The sequence below is a fragment of the Coprinopsis cinerea genome (assembly GCF_000182895.1).
Source record: "Coprinopsis cinerea okayama7#130 chromosome 6 map unlocalized cont3.6, whole genome shotgun sequence".
Taxonomy (NCBI): Eukaryota; Fungi; Basidiomycota; class Agaricomycetes; order Agaricales; family Psathyrellaceae; genus Coprinopsis; species Coprinopsis cinerea.
In genome coordinates, this window is record NW_003307539.1 from 186,656 (window position 1) to 204,285 (window position 17,630).

General features: G+C 51.6%; 7 protein-coding genes and 1 non-coding gene across 8 annotated transcripts; 4 read left to right on the forward strand and 4 right to left on the reverse strand.

The window, feature by feature from the left end:
* Nucleotides 1–684: 684 nt before the first annotated feature.
* CC1G_12557 (hypothetical protein) lies at nt 685–1,287 on the reverse strand (the record flags this gene model as incomplete). Its single annotated transcript, XM_001841307.2, has 1 exon — nt 685–1,287. One exon carries the CDS (start codon nt 1,285–1,287, stop codon nt 685–687), a length of 603 nt encoding a protein of 200 aa, XP_001841359.2.
* A 228-nt stretch (nt 1,288–1,515) lies between these two features.
* CC1G_12558 (hypothetical protein) lies at nt 1,516–2,304 on the reverse strand (the record flags this gene model as incomplete). The annotated part of the gene is made up of 2 exons (XM_001841308.2): nt 1,516–2,029; nt 2,081–2,304. The coding sequence occupies 2 exons, from the start codon at nt 2,302–2,304 to the stop codon at nt 1,516–1,518; spliced, it is 738 nt and encodes a 245-aa protein (XP_001841360.2).
* A 150-nt stretch (nt 2,305–2,454) lies between these two features.
* CC1G_12559 (hypothetical protein) lies at nt 2,455–3,165 on the forward strand (the record flags this gene model as incomplete). Its single annotated transcript, XM_001841309.2, has 3 exons — nt 2,455–2,851; nt 2,905–3,030; nt 3,143–3,165. The coding sequence occupies 3 exons, from the start codon at nt 2,455–2,457 to the stop codon at nt 3,163–3,165; spliced, it is 546 nt and encodes a 181-aa protein (XP_001841361.2).
* Nucleotides 3,166–3,416: 251 nt separating this feature from the next.
* CC1G_12560 (hypothetical protein) lies at nt 3,417–4,324 on the reverse strand (the record flags this gene model as incomplete). Its single annotated transcript, XM_001841310.2, has 4 exons — nt 3,417–3,895; nt 3,957–3,995; nt 4,047–4,226; nt 4,288–4,324. The coding sequence occupies 4 exons, from the start codon at nt 4,322–4,324 to the stop codon at nt 3,417–3,419; spliced, it is 735 nt and encodes a 244-aa protein (XP_001841362.2).
* Nucleotides 4,325–4,917: 593 nt separating this feature from the next.
* Nucleotides 4,918–7,366, forward strand: CC1G_12561 (hypothetical protein; the record flags this gene model as incomplete). Its single annotated transcript, XM_001841311.2, has 5 exons — nt 4,918–4,998; nt 5,072–5,506; nt 5,554–5,967; nt 6,026–6,100; nt 6,149–7,366. 5 exons carry the CDS (start codon nt 4,918–4,920, stop codon nt 7,364–7,366), a joined length of 2,223 nt encoding a protein of 740 aa, XP_001841363.2.
* A 102-nt stretch (nt 7,367–7,468) lies between these two features.
* Nucleotides 7,469–8,634, reverse strand: CC1G_12562 (hypothetical protein; the record flags this gene model as incomplete). The annotated part of the gene is made up of 2 exons (XM_001841312.1): nt 7,469–8,019; nt 8,076–8,634. The coding sequence occupies 2 exons, from the start codon at nt 8,632–8,634 to the stop codon at nt 7,469–7,471; spliced, it is 1,110 nt and encodes a 369-aa protein (XP_001841364.1).
* A 481-nt stretch (nt 8,635–9,115) lies between these two features.
* Nucleotides 9,116–10,634, forward strand: CC1G_12101 (hypothetical protein; the record flags this gene model as incomplete). Its single annotated transcript, XM_001841314.2, has 5 exons — nt 9,116–9,214; nt 9,326–9,547; nt 9,613–10,045; nt 10,158–10,271; nt 10,336–10,634. The coding sequence occupies 5 exons, from the start codon at nt 9,116–9,118 to the stop codon at nt 10,632–10,634; spliced, it is 1,167 nt and encodes a 388-aa protein (XP_001841366.2).
* Nucleotides 10,635–17,294: 6,660 nt separating this feature from the next.
* On the forward strand, nt 17,295–17,367 carry CC1G_20214. Its single transcript has one exon. It is a non-coding gene; the product is annotated as a tRNA-Thr (tRNA).
* Nucleotides 17,368–17,630: the final 263 nt, after the last annotated feature.

The following is a 17,630-nucleotide window of genomic DNA, read 5'->3' on the forward strand; positions in this document are numbered from 1 at the left end:
CGCATCGTCGCCACGCGCAGCAAATCACCGCAGGGACGCAGCAGATAGGGCGCTCCCACGATGATGAATCTTCCTTCGACGCTGGAACATTCGACCTGCGCGTGATCTCCCAAGGTCGCATGTTCCAGCTGGGGAGCCTCAAAATTTGAAAGCCTCGACCTTGGGACATCAGGCAAGAGGCGACACGAGGTATGTAATGGTTTAATCATCATTGTTATTCATCAGTGTACTCAATACCCAATTGAGGTAGGATCTTTATGCGCGGTAAACACTGACCAAGTTCAAGCAATGTGTCTCCCAGCTGGGACATCGGTGGCGGGAAGGTCGCACAGGCCTTATGTCCCAGTTGAGCGAGCTTGAATCTACAGGTACCTCCGCTGGGATATGAGGGATGGAACTTAACCGGTCTCACCTCACCCAACTTGTGCCCACAGGTACATACATGATCCAATTTGACGCGCCCAAGCCTAATCCTGGTACAAGTTACGAGGAGCCTCCGACGGTTGGCCTGGCATGCTTAATGGAATGGGACAGGGTGAGGCATTTGGGGGTTACATAGATATATACTAAAATTCCGCCTCACATGACTCATTACAGCCCAGACCATGATTACGGGAAGGAAGGAGAAGGAAAAAAAGGAGAGCATTTTTAGACGATGAAGTACCAAGAGCAAGAACATGCGTACTACTTCAGATGTATGTCCACGTAGCCAACCCTTTCCTTCCAAGCCCTCGTCGAAACCAGCTCTTGAACTCGGATCTCCAAGTCAGTGACAGCGTTTTCAACCCGGATAATGTCTTCTTGAAGGAGAAGGAAGGCCTCTGCTTCAGAGTCACAGTTGACTGCAAAAAGTACATACGAGTCGCAATACGTGCGATGCCGCAGTGCTGCTGCCTTCTCGTTGGGGTTGCACAGTCCCGCCTTGGAAACGGGAAAGGAGGCCATCCGAGCCTCCAGCGTCTTCAGCCGACTGGATGCCATCGAAATACGCGACTTAAGGGAACGGAGCTGGTCCTGGCGTGCTTCATCACTGATTGTGGCCAGAGGTTGGGGGGGGTCGTACGGCAGGAGGTCAAAGACGTAATGTATGTTGGGGTCGTATCCCGAAAGAGGGCGGCTATAAAGATCTGTGTCCTTCTTTTCACAAAGCTTGATCCCCCCGCTGACGCTGTCGAGAAAGGAGGACACGTCTTCCACTCTTCTCTCTGTGGTTATGCTGAGGGTGCGGAGATTCACCATCTGCGCCAGAGGAGAGGAACAGGAAAAGTTGAGGAAGGAGGCAAGCATTGGCAGTGTATATATATCCCTTGTCTAAACCAGAAGAGGTCAAGCTCAAATCTCAGAGTTGTTGGGGCAGGTGCTCACCTCGGACGTTGAAAGAAGGTATCGGTGTACATCCCCGGGGAATCCAACATCCCAAACAAGTCCTGTCTGATTCGGCCATCATACATCTCAGTTCCGGTCCGAGGTTGACCTCCATGTATAGTCCCCGATCAAGCTCGTTCTGGAATTAAGCTAAGTAATAAGAGGTAATGAGGTGCTATCTAGATTGAAACTTTCCCATTCTGAGCGCAGCCTTGTGATGGCAGTCGAAAGGCTTTCGGAAACATGATGAGAATCGAAAGGTTGACAAGCCTTGACCTGATCCAAAAGCTCCTTCATGTCGTGATCCAGCACCCGCATTATGTCGTCTCTGCATTTCATCTTCCTTTCGTCGTGAGCCTCTCCTAGAAAGCCCATCACCCAGTGCGGACCGGTTGGCCGAAATTCACAATGCCTCCCCATAACCGACGCATCCCCTTCAGAATCCCACATCCTGCTGATGATAGCAGGCATTCGATTCCCCAACCCAGCACGGGCAGATGCAATGATGGACAAACTTGCAACCAGCTCGGTAGCTCCTTCCATGTTGACGGAGTTTTGATGCTTCAGTTTCAAGAGGGCGGCGTCAATCTCGCGACAGTCCGCAGATCCACGAAGCGCGTTGAGCTGATTGTCTATCTCCTGTAGACGCTGGCGGTCTTGTTCCCTGAAGAACAATTAATATAACAGTTTATCCAGACATAAAGACCCCCCAAACCAAAGCTTCAGGCGCAACAGCAACGAGATGACCCTCTCTACATCAAGGCAGAGGCGATAATCTTCAAGGTGTGCGTCCATCAGAGGAAGATCTGGTACGTGAATTTGGGGGAGAGGTTGCGCATCTAGCGCAGGAGAGTGTTCAAGATCCATGAATGGCGATGGGGAACGTTCGAACGGACGGGGGTAGGTGGCGTCTTTGCTCGTCTTTGTTATATCGTCCATCCGTGTGATTCTCTCGGAGTTGACACCGCCTCTGAGAAACCAGAAATCCCACAGCACCCTGCATTGCCAAACTGGGGTGGAGCGATATGAGATTTTAAAGGGTCATCCCATTTTCCTGCATTTTTGTTTCATGGACTCACTCGCAAGATCATGGGCTCTCTACTTCCTTCCGTCAAGCACTCCCAGCATGAGGGAATCCGAAGGGCATTCGAAACAGAAGCGGACCTTGGGCTTTGGCAGACTTGGGCAAGTTTAGAACAGTCTGGCCATAGAGGGGACGACTGCAGCATAGAGTGTGAAGAAGGCGCCCGTGGGGAACCACTGCACGACTATCCCGGATGCAACTTGTGCTTTGACAGTGCAATTGGCATTGAACTTTGCAGTTTCACGGGCCATTACCTCGAGCATATGCTTCTAAGCCAATTTTACACCCCCATTCACGAGATTCCCTGGGTTCTCGCGGAATACAGTCGGCTGAAAGCTCACTTCGCTGAAATGGAAGACTCTTCTGCTGGAATGGCTGGTCTGGATGGGAAACTTTGGAAGGGTGAGGCATCATGATCTCGATTACTACAGAATAAATGCTAACTCTTGAACCAGGTCTTAAGAAAGCCAGAGTGCTCGTTGAAACAGCCCGAACTAATGGGGATTGCAATACATCCGTTATTAGTGAACTTGACGCGACGTTAGCCTATTTGCAGGGAGAGAACCTTCGAGTCATGGCTGGTAAGTATATTATCCTTGTCCCAAGTATCCAGAACCAATATTTCCCAACAGAGACTCTTAGGATACGAAAGAGATGGATGGCTATGTCTTACATTGTGAAGAGGGCCGAAAGCGAACTTCGCGCTGCGATGGTAGGCGATGAATCCAGCGCTCTCAGGACGCTTGGTCTGTGTAGGCAACTAGGGTTAATGTATCCCTCTTATCCTCCCGTATAGTAGAAAAACAGGCCCCCGCGTCTTTTGTTCGAAGTTCCGCCCTGATATCGCTCAGGACATCAGGAAGGATGAGCAGACACTCGTTCAGTTGCGAGCCATTGGATTAAGACAACTGCGGTAGATTGGTCAGGATATTATGATACTCCATTGCTATATAAAACTCTTGCGTGTTTACTTTGGGAGGGTGCGTAGGTGGTCTAACTCGGCCTTCATATCATCCCTCAATGCGACTAGAGCATCCCGCATCATGGCCTGTTCTAGCTGGATCCATTTGAGAGCGCGCACTTGCTTCTGAACCCTCTGCTGGAGAAGGCGAGTGAAGTTGACGGAAATGCAGACTTGCGGCCCCCTGTTGCCGGTCATGCTACTGCGCTCGTCAGCGCTAGCGTCAGGGTCTCGTCCATCGGAATCTGGTTTACCATTGCCACCCTCGGGAACGACTGCATCATCACCCTCGAACTGGCTAGCACCATCGCCATCCTCGGCGACTGGCTGGCGCGGGACATCCCCATCATCGTCACATCCGGGCTGACATGCGACTCCCTCATCCTCATTCTCCTCTCCATCATCACCACCCTGGAGTCTGGACTTTTTGAAATCCATTGGCACGTCGTCTGCATAGTCTCCCCTCCTCTTTCGATCCACGGTAACTGTGAAATATACAGGACGTCAGTCATCATAGTAAGTGCCAATTTCAATGTAAAGGGGTACCTGTAATTCCAGAACTCGGGTAGATACCGTTTTCTTCGGCTGCAGAATAATGTTGTCAGACGAGTGGTCAGATGATGGGATCCTTCTTACCGCTTTCCCAGCCACTAGCATGCACCTTCTCGGCTAACCCCATTGAGGAAGGAACCGCAGGTGCGGGCGCGATGGGACCCACAGTCGATCCAGGTTCATCCGAGTCCGACTCGAATGGCGCATTGCGAAATTTTGCGAGCGTTAAGGGTCGAGTCTTTGCTGGGGGTCTCGGTCTGGATTCTTCGACCATCCGAAGATTAATTACAATACACAGAAAAAGGATTAGATAGAAGACACGTACTAGCCTTTGAAGAGTCCTTGCTAGAGGAGCCGTCCATTCTGTATAGCGCAGTTTACGTCAAACCTATTGCGGGGGGATGGTTGTGTCGTCAAGCAATCCAGATTTGATTCTCGATAATAAGCGGATTTTGACTTGTGAGGAGTGATGGCAAAGCATCACGTGTTTCATCTAATCGCGTCAAGATATCTTAAAGTCGAGCTGGCCGCGCGGTAGCGCGACCCCTCTGTCTCTTGATGTACCTTACCTCAACAATGTCGAACAAAGAAGCGAAGACGAAAGCGTCGGGCCCTGCCAACAACGAGGGCCGCTGCTACGCAGCAGCAAAAGGCACCACCGCCGCCGGAAATTGTCGCTGATATCGAAAGGTTGACGGAATTGGTGGAGAAGGCATGGACCTGGAGAAAAGGCAGACAAGATATAACGAAAAAACAGCAATTGTTGGACCTCACGGTATGTCTTGACCATGCCGTCTTACGCGGATGCTAGAGCGATGCTATCGATTCACAGAACAAAGTGTACGACTCCTGGAACCAAGTCGGTTGGAGAAAGGAGGCGTTACCTTCAGCAATACGGCAATGGTTCAGACATATCGCCTCCCCGGACGTCGCGGATTGGGATGGATCACCAGAAATGCTAGACCTGACCTTTTTCCGAAATCTACATGCTGGCGCGGATGGGGACAACCCGAAGAAGAAGTCATCGAAGCGCGAGGTGGGCGGATTCGGATTCGTTCGAGTTATTGGAAATTGACTGATAAACGCCGAGGTGGCATTTGAGGGTCTAGCCGCAGACTACGAAGAAGAAGAAAAGCGACGCCGTCGATTTAGAATTGGGACAGGGACAGGGTGCGGTGGATAAGGGAAAGACGGCGACAGGGCAGGAAACAGAGAAGGGCGAGAAGGCTGCTGAGAACCAGGGGAAAGGTGGTGAGGACCCCCCCAAGCCCAGACCACGACCACGACCGAGGCCAACCGCAGCAGTAAAGGCAAACGAGTTTACCTCTCAGTCCAACCCTGAGAATGATCAAAACCGCGAGTTCATGATGGTCGTTGCAGGGTTGAATGAGGGGAAGGAGAGGTCCAGGAAAAACACGACGATTGGGCGAAGTATCACCACCAACCCCTATTCCTCAGACAGCGGCTCTGATTCGAGCACTTCTAGTGCCTCCAGAGACCACGTCAAAGCCCGAAAAGCCAAGCGTAAGGCAACCCCGCCTAAGGTAGGGTTGCCCTGACATCTGCGTGAACCCACTGACCTTTGCCCTAGTCCCTAGAAAATCCCGTTGGGCAGAAACCAACACTCGCCAAGCCTACCACGACCAACGCGCCACTACCTCCCTCGCAGAACCGCGCTGTCGCTCCACAGGTCCACACCACCCTGACCAGCATCAACGTCCCGGCACCAACCGCGTCCAAACCAGCGGCCAATCCTTCCGTCAAGAACATTGGACCTAAGCGACCCAACCCGAGTCACTCTATCCAAGAACGCCATCGTGCCGCTGGGAAGCCTCCCAATATATCCAACTCAACCGAGATCCCAAGTGCAAATGCACCACCTGGGCGTTCACCTACCCTTGGCTCAAACCGCCAACGCTTCCCTGACGGAGACGACGATGATGACGCATCATATCGTCCAAGCAACAGCAGTGACGACGAAGGATTAGGACCTGCAGTGGGAAAGGTCAGTGCCTTTTTCGCAACCTATGCCAACTCGATGATGCTGAGGTTCCCAACGAAAGGTCCCCACCGCTGCCGGAAGACAGGAAGATGCCACTCAGGCATCGAATAAGTCGTCTAAGAAACAGACGTCAAAGGTGAGATGGATTCAGATTTTCCAACGCGGGATGCTCACCTGGCGTCAGCAAACTCTTGCTTCGATGGGCTCATCTACCGATGAACGCTGGTCAAGGGTCACACCCTTCGAGGAATCTGAGCTTCCCCTGGCGTCCGTCTCTGGAACCCTCCACGCATTGACCGTCAGATCACACCAACGAGGTTCAACAATCCGCCAATTGGAATCCAAGATTTCGACCATCACGCGGGCATTGGAGCGCAACCAGAACGCTGAGAAAACTGTTCCTGTCCTTGAGAAGCGGTTGAACCAAGCAGTGGAGTCCCTCGACGAGTTACGACAAGATCTGAAGGCTGAGCAGAAGAAGACGGCGGAGCTGGAGGCAAGGGTGGAAGAGCGTGAGAAGATGTTGGACGATTACCGGTCAAACCTCAAGCTTCTAAACGGTGTCGTCGAAAAACTCCTCGAGGTCCATGGACTTCGTCGAGTTCCGGATTCAACCCAGTTAGTTCCTGTACCACGTCCAGTCGCGGGCTCAACCCAGGTTACAACCACCCAAGCCCACCGCAACTTCTCCTCCCACCCAGTTACCCAGACTGGCGCTCATAATGGTTATCCCAGCACCTCCTCCTTCAGCCCCAGTTTTACCAGGGGGTTCTCGACAGGTTCACGACTCGCAACGACGCCGATGCCAGCCTCGACATCGACTTCGATCAACAGCTATGCCTCGCAGGGTCAGTTTCCAAACTCGAACGCCACGAGCTTCCATCCCCACCCCGACCAAAGCTTCCATTCAGATCGCTCTGCCCCCAATGCAGAGAGCAATCCCCTCCAACCAATCATCTCCGAGGTGCATCGCGCCCAGATGGACCTTCCCCATGAGCTCCAGTCCTCACCAGTTCAACGCGCTAGTCTTCTCGAAATGATCGCCCACTCCTCAGTCGGAACTACACCAGACATGATTCAGCAGATGCAGATGCTCGACGATCGAGGTTCGAGGGCCGGAAGGTCTTCAACGAGTACCGTCAATGGCGGCGACAGTCCCTCTGACTGGGGCAACATCACCAGCGGTAAGTTCAAGTATCACCCGCAGAACCGCATTCAACAACATACCTTGGATTCGACTCAAAACACGCCCAACGATCAGAGCACCTATAATGGGCGGGTCAATGCAGTCGGAGGACTCACGATTGGCGGCAGCGAATTCCAACACCTCCCTTCTCATCACCATTCCACCGATGGCGAGTTTCATCCCATCGGGAGTCTTGCGATTGCTCAAGATCAGTAATTTAGTTTGCGTTGTTTAGGCTGACAATATATAATCAATTGTTCCTTATTTGTAAGTAACACAAAGGCTACGTAACACATATGAGGATCATGAACATCAAACTCATCGCCGTCCAGCAACCCTCTTCTTTGGCGTTACAGCCTCCTTCCTTCCATTCGCAGCAGGTTTCTGTCTCTTAGGAGTCCGAGGAGGGGGTGCTTCCCTCTTGCTGGTTTGACTAGTTTTTTTGTGACTCGATGACTTTGATTGAGTGGAAGCTTCAACCCGCGGGCGCTTGGATGGGCTCGTCAACGGGACCGGATAATCCTTCCTCTTGCCGACGGGTTTAGCGTTTTCTGGGTTTGCAGCAGTCTGTCGATTGCGAGTAGTCCGCGACCTTTCATCAGTCGACTTAGGATGTGCATCCTCGCGACGCTGACGTCTCGTTCTGATGCCTTGGAAGCTTGATGGTTGATCACTATCATCCTCGCTCGCCCCTTCCTCCAATGCATCTTGAGCCTGCGACCTCGAGCGAGTGCGCCTTCCCTGGTAGCGGTCCTCCGGCGGGCGCTGTGGAGGCGTTTCCTGTTCGATGTCATCAACTCCATCGTTGTCGAAATCGTTGTCGTCAGCATCCCTAACCCCATTGTCAAATCTGCGGCCTTCTTCGGCATCTAACCGACATAAGAATCAGCATGCCCACTGCCTAAGTTATCACCGCGACCCTCACCTACATCATCCTCCATGTCATCACCCTCCTCATCATTATCCTCATCTCCGCCCAAATCTCGGTCAGGATCCTGACCTGCATCATCCAACCCCATGCCATGGCCCTGCTCCCCACGATCCCCATCTCCACCTAAGTCTTCATCACTATCACGATCCCACAAGTCGTCATCATCACTGCTACCCCCATCTCCGCCAAAGTCGTCATTGCAATTCCGACCTATGTCATCCGACCCCATGCCATCATCCTGCCCTCCATGATCCCCATCCCCCCCCAGGTCATCGTAGCGATCCTGACCCGCAACACCCGACCGGGAATCATGATCCCCGTCATCGTTGATCCACCTTGAAAATCTAAGTTGAAACGGGTTTTTGGCAGCAGACGCCTGCAGGTTGTTCATGGTGTGAGATCGGGGAGTCTTCTCTGCCCCAAGGTTAGAATCTTCACGTCGATCAGAATCACCCTTCTTCCTCTTCTTAGATCCATGGGACACAGGTTCTTCGTCCCTCCCTCTCCCTCTCGCCGAGTCCTCCTTTCGCACCCTGTTGATGAAAATCTCCATCTCCAGATCACTGTCAGTTGAATCAGTCGACCTGTTTTTTTTTTTCCTGGGAGCCCTGATCTGAAGTTCGCCCCATCTGTCAGCGGGGTGTGATCTACAAATGATGAGCTACCCAGCTGGGACACGCGCCTTGAGCGTGATCTACAAATGATGAATTGCCATGGGCCTAATCCGGTTCCTCATGGGCATGATCCGGACTGCCCAGCTGGGACATATGACTTGAGCGTAATCCATGTCCATGTCGGATGTCCCAGCTGAGTAGCCTAGAAATTTGGACTACCCAGCTGGGACATTGCGCCTTGGGCATGATCTACAAATGATGAATGTCCCAGCTGGGTAGTCCAGAAATTTGGACTACCCAGCTGGGACATTGGTCATACACGTGATCTACCAGCCCAAATACAATGTTCCAGTTGGCCTGTGAGCTTGAACAACTAACCTATTCCTGCAAGTTCAGCATTGGCACCAGTGGATTAACCCAATGTTCCAGCTGGGCGGCAAGCTTGGGCAACAACCAACTTCTGGGAGTTCCACATTGTTTGGGCAGCCCGGCTGGGACATCAAAACAGTACATTATGTGGTAGGCAGCTGCGACATGGATACAATGTTTTTATTAAATCCAGCTGGTCCCGCTAGAGCATCGGAATAGGGTATTTTGAATTCACTCTGGTACATCTCTATTATCTCCTAGGTACTGAGTGCCCTGGGACAGCGCGAAACCGGTGTGGTGTATCAGGATTCAGCTCAGACTAGGAGCAGCAGAGTCACGGTAGAGGGGGTAAAAGGGTATGTAATAGTGGGGCTGTCTGAAAGGGAAGCTGGGACATGGGATAAGCGAAATCAGCGGAACCAGCGGGGACACGGGCAAACGGGATTTCTGAGTGAGCAGCTGGGACATGGGAGAAAGGGGAATGTAAGTAGTGGGGGCCGTCTGCAAGGGAAGCTGGGACATGGGGTAAGCGAAATCAGCGGAACCAGCGGGGACACGGGCAACCAGGATTTCTGATGACAGCTGGGACAGGGCAGCCGGGATCATTCTGTCTAGCGGATCGAGATGCGGGGGAACAGTCGACAAGGGAAGCTGGGACATGGGGTAAGCGAAATCAGCGGAACCAGCGGGGACACGGGCAACCAGGATTTCTGATGACAGCTGGGACAGGGCAGCCGGGATCATTCTGTCTAGCGGATCGAGATGCGGGGGAACAGTCGACAAGGGAAGCTGGGACATGGGGTAAGCGAAATCAGCGGAACCAGCGGGGACACGGGCAACCAGGATTTCTGATGACAGCTGGGACAGGGCAGCCGGGATCATTCTGTCTAGCGGATCGAGATGCGGGGGAACAGTCGACTTCAGGGAGCGGTATGGCGAGCTGGGTCATGAAGGATGCTGCTTTCCAACGTGGCCAGCTGGGTTATGGCTCATGAACCTTTAAAACAGCCAAGCTAGGGCTGGCAACACATGGAGCATGGGTATTCCGGACATCAAGGTGGAACATGTATGATATGTACATATCTATGTATAGTTGTGCTCTTTGCTTGCTACCAGTCTTCGATTGAGAACGGCTTCTACCGCCAAACTACTCAATTCGCCAACAACCCTTTCTTCCCTCCAACCGGACTCATGCCCAAGAAGATCGGTACATTTCTTTCAATCATCCTTACGGTACCCACACTCTACACGGGTCTGATCTCACACCGAAGGCCAAGATCCCATTCTTGGGGGACCCAAAGATGACATTACACCGTTGAAGAAGGCAGGCGATGTTGTGATAAGCGCCCAGGATGCCAAGACCTTTGATTCCGAAAATCTCACCGTCCCTAACACTGTCAAAAGCCCCAACGCCAAGTTCGATGTCACCTTAAAGGTGAAGAACAGGAATGGCGATCGATTCGAGATTGCGGGTGTCGCAAAGAAACTGCATCCGACGGCCAATGATTTCGAGCAGCAATTCTTTGTCACATCTCGCGGGGGGGGACTATTATTTCATGCTGAGTCTTAGTACCTTGAAGAGCTGGGGAGCGAAGAGCTGGGATGGCGAGTAGATATCAATCTCAATCCTGAATGGACGCCCACTTGTCTTCGAGCTTGCATACTTGAATAAAGTACTTGGCGATGTGGCGATAATCAATCTAGGAGTAACTCTGTGTGGAAGGCTCCATGCTCAGTTGATCTGGCAAGATTGAAAGGACCCTTTGTGCTGCCCCCACGTCATATACATAAGTACATATTAAAGCTTCACGAATCACTATCGATGTTGTGCAACGGCGAATCAGACCATGAAACGAATGATATTCAGGTGAAGCCTACGATCCATACAGCCCGGAGTTCTTTTACTCATCTATTCAGTTTCCTTTACTGACGAAAGCGCTAGTGCCAGACAGCCTCAGAGCCGTGAGGAGGATGGAATGTGCAAGGCGCGAACACTGGTTTGTCCTGAGAAAAGAGACGTCCGTAAGTCGAGCGCTCTTTCCGTCAGAAAAGAACTCACATTTGGTCCCTCCCAGACAAGACTTGCCTGAGCGGTCACCGATCCAAACAAGATGTCAAAATGGAAAGGAATGGAGTAAGCAGTTTGATTTCCCCCATATACTTGATTTCTCGTAGCTGGACATCGTCCATGTGGAGAGGTCCTGAGACGGTGCATAACTAGTGATCACCAGGGGTTAACCCCGGGTTTTGGAAGGCCGACCCGGACCCGACCCCTGGCATAACCCTACCCGTAACCCGACGGGTTTTCCGCACGGGTTGGGCCTTAGATCATCGAAAACGGATAAGAAATGACTGAGATATGGTTAAAATACTAATTTGACTGTATCTCAACCATTTCCCATCCGTTTCGGATGATCTATGGCTCGTTTTAAAGATCTCGGGTTTGAAAATGGCGACCCGTACCCGACCCGTCGCAGGGTTGACCCGAAAACCCGCAGGGGTCAGCCGACCCTTGCTTTTCACTATGCATAACTCCCGGAAACCGGGTAGTAATTTCTCTCCTGGCGAAGCACTTGAGCCATGAAAAATACAAGCCAAGTCGATGTCAATACCTTTCTCATCACGGAGCCAAGCAGGGTCCAGGTCCTCATAGGAAGCGTAAAGCGTGCACGAAACCGTCTGGTTTTCTGTCGGCTTTTCACGGAAAAGCTTGCTGTAGCTGTGCTTTCGTGTCTCGCCGTCTCGTACGAGGTCTCCCTAACTCAACCCGTCAGTGGTGGATTCACTGGCAGCAAATAGTTAAGCCACACCTTTATTAAACACGTAAGACGATGTACCACTGCAAGTGGGGAAGAGTTCGATGATATTAGTACAGATATAAATAAGTACAATGAGGACATACCTGCAAGTGGGGAAGAGTTCGATGGGGGAACTCCCACTTGCAGTCACTACCTATATACGTCTGGGGACAAAGGGATGTCTATATACGGTAGAACAATAAGATGTCCGAATTGGGAACAAGGGATACAAGAGAACAATAGAACTACTTAATATATCCGAGATCAGAGAACAATAGGATGTCCGTATAAGGATACATGAAACGTTCGTACATAATTGGGCATCCTTGTACCCGTAAATGGAATAGATGTGACATGTGCATTGTATTCCAACACACCCCCTCAATGTAATGTCACTAGATAATTACACAAGTCCCAGTGCGATTCGATGACGTTCAACATCTTCTCGATGGAGTGGTTTTGTTAGAATGTCGGCAACCATGTCTTTCGTTGGGCAGAAATGGATCTCGATCTCCCTGCGCTTGATCTCTTGTCTGATCCAGTGCATCTTGATGTCGATGTGCTTCATTTTGCTGTGATGCTCTGGGTTTCGGAGGACTTTAATTGCTGACTGGTTGTCTACCATCATCGGTGAAGGTTTATCGAGTGAGAACCCAATTTCCCTCAGCAAGTTCCGTAGCCATATAATTTCTCGTCCCGCTGATGATGCAGAAACATATTCCGCTTCAGTTGAAGAGTTGGCCACAGTTGCTTGCTTCTTGGCAGACCAGCTGATGGCTCCTGTTCCCATCTTGATAACGAATCCACTTGTTGATCGTCTCGTGTCGAGGCATCCTGCATAATCGGCATCACTGAATGTGTGGAAGAGTTCAGAGGCGAGCTGGGGGTTGTTGTCCATGCGATATGTGAGTTTGAGATCCATGGTGTCCTTGAGGTAGCGGAAGATGTGTTTGACGGCTGTCCAATGTGTCATTCCGGGGTTTGAATTGAATTGTGCCAGCTTTGCCACAGCGAAAGCGATGTCAGGTCGGGTGCCGATTGCGAGATACATGAGTGCTCCCACAGCGTTCATGTAGGGAATGTTCCGCATCTCTTCTCGTTCCTCTTCTGTCTTGGGACACTGATCTTTGCTTAGGCGGACGCTTGGGTTCATCGGCGTTTTGACTGTGTTAGCCGCATTGAGGCGGAAACGGACGAGCATGTCCTGGATGTACTGCTTCTGTGATAGTTGCAGTGTCCGTTTCTCTTGATCGTAATCAACCTTAATTCCCAGAAGGTAGGATGTTGGTCCAAGGTCTTTCAGTTTGAACACCTTTGCCAAGGCGTCCTTGACCCATTGTATCTTCTTCTGGTCTTTCGAGATGATTGTGATGTTGTCGACGAAGACGGGCAGGGTGACTCGGATGCCGTCTAATTCCCAAATGTAGACACTGGGATCAGACTTCAGTTGTTGAATCCAAGCCGTTCGAGTTCCTCTGCCAGTTTCTCGTACCAGAGTCGACCACTCTGCTTCAACCCATACAGTCCCTTCTTGAGGCGGCAAACCCATCGTCCTCCATTTTGGTTGGGGACTTCGAATCCCTCTGGCTGGACCATGTATACTTCGTATTCATCTTCAATTTCTCCATTGAGGTATGCATTGGAGATATTGATGGATTCAATGAATTCACCGTTCATGGCAGCTTGTGCGAGGATTGCTCTGATGGTGGCAAGGCGGGAGGTTGGAGCGAAGACTTGGTCATAGTCGATTCCTGGTGCTTGGGCAAATCCTTTAGCGACGAGGCGTGCTTTGTACCGGTCAATAGTGCCATCAGACTTTCGCTTGATCAGGAAGACCCAGCGTGATCCAATTGCTTTGCGTCCTTGTGGGGAGTTGGACGAGTTCCCAGGTGCCGTTGGCAATGAGGGCATCAATTTCCGCTCGAGCAGCACTGATCCACTTGTCTCTGTCCGGTCGGGCCATTGCTTCCTTCCAGTTGCGTGGCGAGTCCTCTGGTCGTGTGGCCGCTCCGAGTGCTTTTTCCTTCACCTTGTCGAGAACCATTTCGAGTGCCATTTCACATGCTTCAGCCATCGTGAGGTACTCTCCACTCATCCCGTAGACGTGCAGGATGGAGTCGAGGACTGGTGTTGCTTTGAAAGCTGAGTGGAAGTCGGGTTCATCCTCCTCATTAATGTCGTCGGCTGTGATAGGTGGTAGATTATCCTCTCTTGCACCCCCTTGATCTACTACCTGATCACCCCCTTGGTCCTGGTTTGGTGGGTGACCATTTTCCTCTGCTGTTCGTCTTGGGGCAGGCGCAGTGCCCCTTGCGTGAGTGTCCAGCTAAGGTGTAGTAATCCGTGACTCTTGCCGTGGAACGTATTCGGACGAGGGTTTTGGGATGGCTGTGGGGGGTGGTTTTGGCTTGGTTGCTCTTCCCTGTCCAAAGTTCGGTGCAGGGAGTGGAGCGGGATTCTCTACCAATGGTTCTGGTGACGATGGTGGGACAGGTGGTTGCGATCGGCCTTGTGGTGTGGGTGAGGCTTCCTCTTCTCGATGATAAGGTGCGTGGCGTGCGACTGGAGGTTTTGCCGTTGGGGTAGAAGGGGTCACTAATTCCTCTTTCACTTGTGGAGTGTCTGTTCCAGAGTGTTCTTTCTTGACCCGAGGTTTTGGCGTGTATGGAGGAGTGTCGTCATCATCGGAATCAGAGTCTGACCCGTGCGTGGTTGTGCTCGGAGCGTCCCCCGTACTCCTAAAGCCTGCTGGGGGAGCTGGAGGATCAGGTGGTGCTCCCGGACCACGCAGTGCTGTATCCCATTCATCGTCATCATCATATGGCCAGATGTCTCGGATGCCGACTGGTTTGACCGTAACCGTGGTTGACTTTGTGGATAGGCCAGGAAAAAGGGTCTCATCGAAGACGATATCTCGAGAGATGATGAATTTCTTTGATTGTGGGTCAAACCATTTCCATCCTTTGTATCCTGGTTCAAAACCGACAAAAATGCAACGGGTCGTATGGGAGTCGAGGTTCCGTCTATCCTTTCGCTGGATGTTGACATATGCTCTACATCCGAATGTTCTGATCATAGACAAGTCCGGTTTCCGACCTTCCCATACTTCGTAGGAAGTCGTGTTGGAGACCGATGCCGATGGAGTCATATTGAGGATGTCGACGTAGTAGAGAAGGGCGAGTGACCAGAATGATGATGGGAGATTTGCCTGGCAGAGCATGGCTACCACTCCTTCAGCTGCGGTTCGGTTGAATCGTTCACTGACACCGTTCTGTTGTGGTGTGCCTTTTACGGTGTGTTGGCGAGTGATTCCAAGTTTTTCGCACCACGCATTGAATTCCTTTCCAATGTATTCACCCCCTTTGTCGTCTCGGAGTTCCTTGACCTTTCGTCCGTGTTTCCTCTCAACTTCGGCCACAAATATCTTGAACTTCTCGAAGGCTTCGTCTTTGCTCTTCAAGAGGTACACTCATTTATAACGTGAGTAGTCATCAATGAATGTAATCCAGTACTTGTGTCCGGCAGTTGTGCGGGTGAGAGGGCCATGGAGGTCACTGTGGATGCGTCCGAGTAGTTCAGAGGAACGGTTATTGGAGTGAGTTGGGAAGAGATCCCGATGTTGTTTCCCGTCCTGACAGTGTTCGCACACGTTATGGACTTCGGTGTTTGGTTTGACGAGAATGCCTGTAGCCAGTTCCTTGTTGATGAGGGTGTCAAGTCTCCCTTTGCCTATGTGTCCGAGTCGACAGTGCAGGGTGTGCTTATCGACTCGTGCGATGTATGCCTGCTCGTTATATGCTAAAGTTGTGCCATTTAATGTGCCAATAGTGCCCTTGATGCTCGCTGTGAATAAGACCTTGTTGTCTCTTGAAAACTCGAGACTGTTTCCCTCAATAACCACTCGCATTCGACTCTTTGTGACAACGGTGAGGATAGAGAAGAGGTTATTTTGCAATGCTGGTACATAAAGGACATTTTGGAATATAACAGACTCGGCAGGTTTGCCATCTACGACCGGGGAGAATACAACACTTCCCTTCCCGACTGCCCACACTACGTGTTTGTTGGCGAGCTCGACGGGAATTCTGCATGGGACCATATTTCGGATCCAAATGCGGTGTGGTGTCATATGAGAGGTAGCTCCTGAGTCTGTGTTCCAAGATTCGTCAGCATTGGTGTTAAGCGAGCGGATACGAGGGGGACTTGCGAGGTGTGCGACTTGGGCCATCTGGGCCTTGACGATAGCGGGAGGTGTTTCGTCATCCTCTTCAGCGATTTGAGCCTTCTGCTGCTGAGCCCTGCAGTCCTTGTCGTTATGGGACTTGTTGGGGCCATGGACCGAGCAGTTGAACTTGGCCTTCGGTTTCTTGGCCGCCTTTTTAGAGGCCGCGAGGGCAGATGCAGCTGAAGCTTCTGCAAGGGCAGTGTTCTTGTCAAGAGTGTCTGCTCGGCGAAGGTGCTCAAGAATGTCGCTGGCCGTAGTGCTCTTGAGGTGGGTGAGGGTGTGACGAAGAACCTTGTCCTCTTCAACTATAAGGCCAACGGTCATCATAGCGGCAGCAAAGTCGTTGACAAGGTCAACAGCACTGTATCCCTTGTCGAAGGTGGAACCGGTGACCACAGTCTCCGCTGTCACTGGTGTTGCGCCGGTTGCTTGTGACGTGAAGAAGGAGCCGGATGCTGTGGTTTCCTTGACGTAATTGGGACCAGGAGGGAGGCGATTGATGAGCTGTTGTCCAGCAGCGACGCATCGTGCACCATAATCCGCGTACGTCTCGTCTTCCTGCTTTCGGAGCGTCATGAGTTCTTGGATCGCGGAAGTCCTTGATCCAGAGTCCTTAGGCTTGTATGCAGCAAGGAGAGTGGTCCAAATTGTTGGTACGTCTAGGATGTCAACATCACCAAGGAGGGTCTCCGTCTGCGCATGATCGAGTGTGGAGCGGAGGTAACCGGCCATCTTGGAACGACGCTCCTGATAGTGCTGGCGAGCCTTCATCTGCCCGCTGCCAGTTGGCGCTGTTTCTTCGCCCGTGAGGATATCATAGGCGGCGAACTCGAGAGCTTTGTTGATGCAGACCCGCTTCCATTGTGAAATGGTCGTAGCCGACAGTGGGTTGTCGGTGGTGACAGTGGTGGACGACATAACGGAGTGTGGAGGTAAGGGTATGCGTCAATTGGTTGACTTGGGAGCTCCCAAGTCAGCAACGACGAGGCACGAGGTGGCAAGTGGGCTTAACGAGTCCTGGGAGCTCCCAAGACTGGTTGTAGGCACAGGAAAGGAGGAAAAAGCACTCGAAGGGGGTGTGTTGAGATCAGTAATCCGATTGCTATCTCTACCAGGTATACGGCTCACATGCTATCTCTAGCATATGCCAAGCTCACATGCAATCTCTTGCATATGCTCAATACCTGTATCACACTACGTTGAACTAGACCGGATAGCTCAGTGGTTAGAGCATCCACCTAGTGTTGGGACGGTCCTCGGTTCAATCCCGGGTCTGGTCGTTTTCTTTCCAAAGATCACTACGTGATTTTTCACAACCTTCTTCACAATCGTAGACCAGCCATGATTAATATAGCTGGTTCCCCCATGGTGGTAAGGGGAGTTCTGGAAGCGCCGCCTTTGCTCGGGAGTGGCCGTTGCCTCATCGTAAGTAATCAATATATTGGTACCAAAGGTCGCAGCTGCAGCACGGGCGGAAACGAAGTTATGCAAGAAGCTGTAAAGGCCACCATCGACCGTAGGGCTCCTATTCTGCTTGTTGAGT